At 31.0% G+C, this 1,524-nt stretch overlaps 1 protein-coding gene across 1 annotated transcript; it reads left to right on the top strand.

The window, feature by feature from the left end:
- Window positions 1-256: 256 nt before the first annotated feature.
- Window positions 257-1,116, top strand: LOC112456598 (probable multidrug resistance-associated protein lethal(2)03659; the record flags this gene model as incomplete). The annotated part of the gene is made up of 2 exons (XM_025019258.1): window positions 257-386; window positions 892-1,116. Coding segments are annotated over 2 exons (355 nt in total), but the record flags the coding sequence as incomplete, so codon positions are not given.
- Window positions 1,117-1,524: the final 408 nt, after the last annotated feature.

Genomic DNA, 1,524 nt, shown 5'->3' with positions numbered 1-1,524 from the left:
ATCATATATAAGTAATTGAAATTTTTTACTAGTAAAGTATTAATTTTCCGATTGAGTATCTCTACTGTGCGATAAAGTACCTACAATGATCAGTATTTATTTTGTAATAAATTCAAGATTTTAGAAGAATAACAAACTTTTTGAATTAAATCAGATTTCCAGTAAGAGTTCTGTATTCTGTAGCTGTAAAACACTGTTGTAATTAGTTTTTGAATTATTTTGTGAATTTTCTCTAAATGTGTATTTCTATTTCTAGTACCGACGCTTTAATTCAGGACACAATAAGGAGTAATTTTAATGAATGCACTGTCATCACAATAGCACATCGTTTGAATACCGTTATAGACAGCAATCGGATTATCGTAATGGAGAACGGCTCCATCGTGGTAGGTATCTTTACTTTAATAAAATGTATATTAGAAACTATGTTTAGTAAACGTAAATTAAAAAGTGTAGTTTTCTCTATAAATGTCTACAAAGAAAATTGGTTTATATAATTGTTCTAATCATATAATTAATGGCACAAATAGTTTCTCGATAAAGAGAACGTTTACATAGTAGAAAATATAGAAGAAAAACCATCGTAAAATGGACATTCAGTGTCCGAGTTTTTACACTTAAAATTGTCTGAAGAAGGAGTTAAAATTATATAAATAATGTATTGCAACGTATCCATGAAAATTTACAGGTTTTCGAAAAATTCTCGTTTAAAATTAATTTAACATGATTTCTTCGAAGTTGATATTTTATTGAACAATACGTGTTCTTTCCTAAAAAAAATCAGTGCTAATATGTATAAAATCTAACCAACTTTTGTAGAAAATTTTTTAATTTTTTCAAGAAAAGTTTCCTATTTGTTATTTTTGATAATGAGAATTTTCACGCCAACAGGAATTTGGTTGTCCGTACGAGCTGTTGCACGACAAACCAAAAGGCTACTTCTCGCAAATGGTGGAGAAAACGGGCAATCAGATGGCACAGAGTCTTCTGGAACAGGCGAAGAAGGCTTGCGAGAAGAACAACGATCATCGTGAATTGAACTTATCGGAGCAAAATACCGAAAACAAGAACGACGTCACGATCACGGAACAATCCTTTTCTAAAAAGGAGATGTGAAGTTTATTGTTGCCGCTTTTCCGCGATGCCGATTGGTTTTCTTGCTGCGCTTACTTCATTTGCAGCTGTCATTGTATATTTTGACAGTTGTGTATAATAGGATTAATAGTGAAATGTTAAAGATAAATAGCGCGCGCGTAGCGCGCGTCTGTAGTGTCTTAGTCTTTGTAAATTTTGTATCATCCCAAAAAATATATCTATATTTAATTATATACATATCTATATACCTTATTATATACAGAGTAATTCAAACTTATTGACAAACATAAGAATCGTATAGAGGTGTCGGAATAGAGAAACTTTTGACTAGGAATTTGTCAAGAAAGAAAAGATTAAAAAGGAAAAAGGAATGTTGTAAGAAGATTACATAAATCGAGGATAAGCTGCGGCTTTATGTTTAGTGTATTA

This window comes from Temnothorax curvispinosus, unplaced genomic scaffold (assembly GCF_003070985.1).
Source record: "Temnothorax curvispinosus isolate PA1 unplaced genomic scaffold, ASM307098v1 QBEX01006983.1, whole genome shotgun sequence".
NCBI classification, from domain to species: Eukaryota; Metazoa; Arthropoda; class Insecta; order Hymenoptera; family Formicidae; genus Temnothorax; species Temnothorax curvispinosus.
Note: the sequence above shows the minus strand (reverse complement) of the source record. Positions and strands in the feature narration are given on the sequence as shown.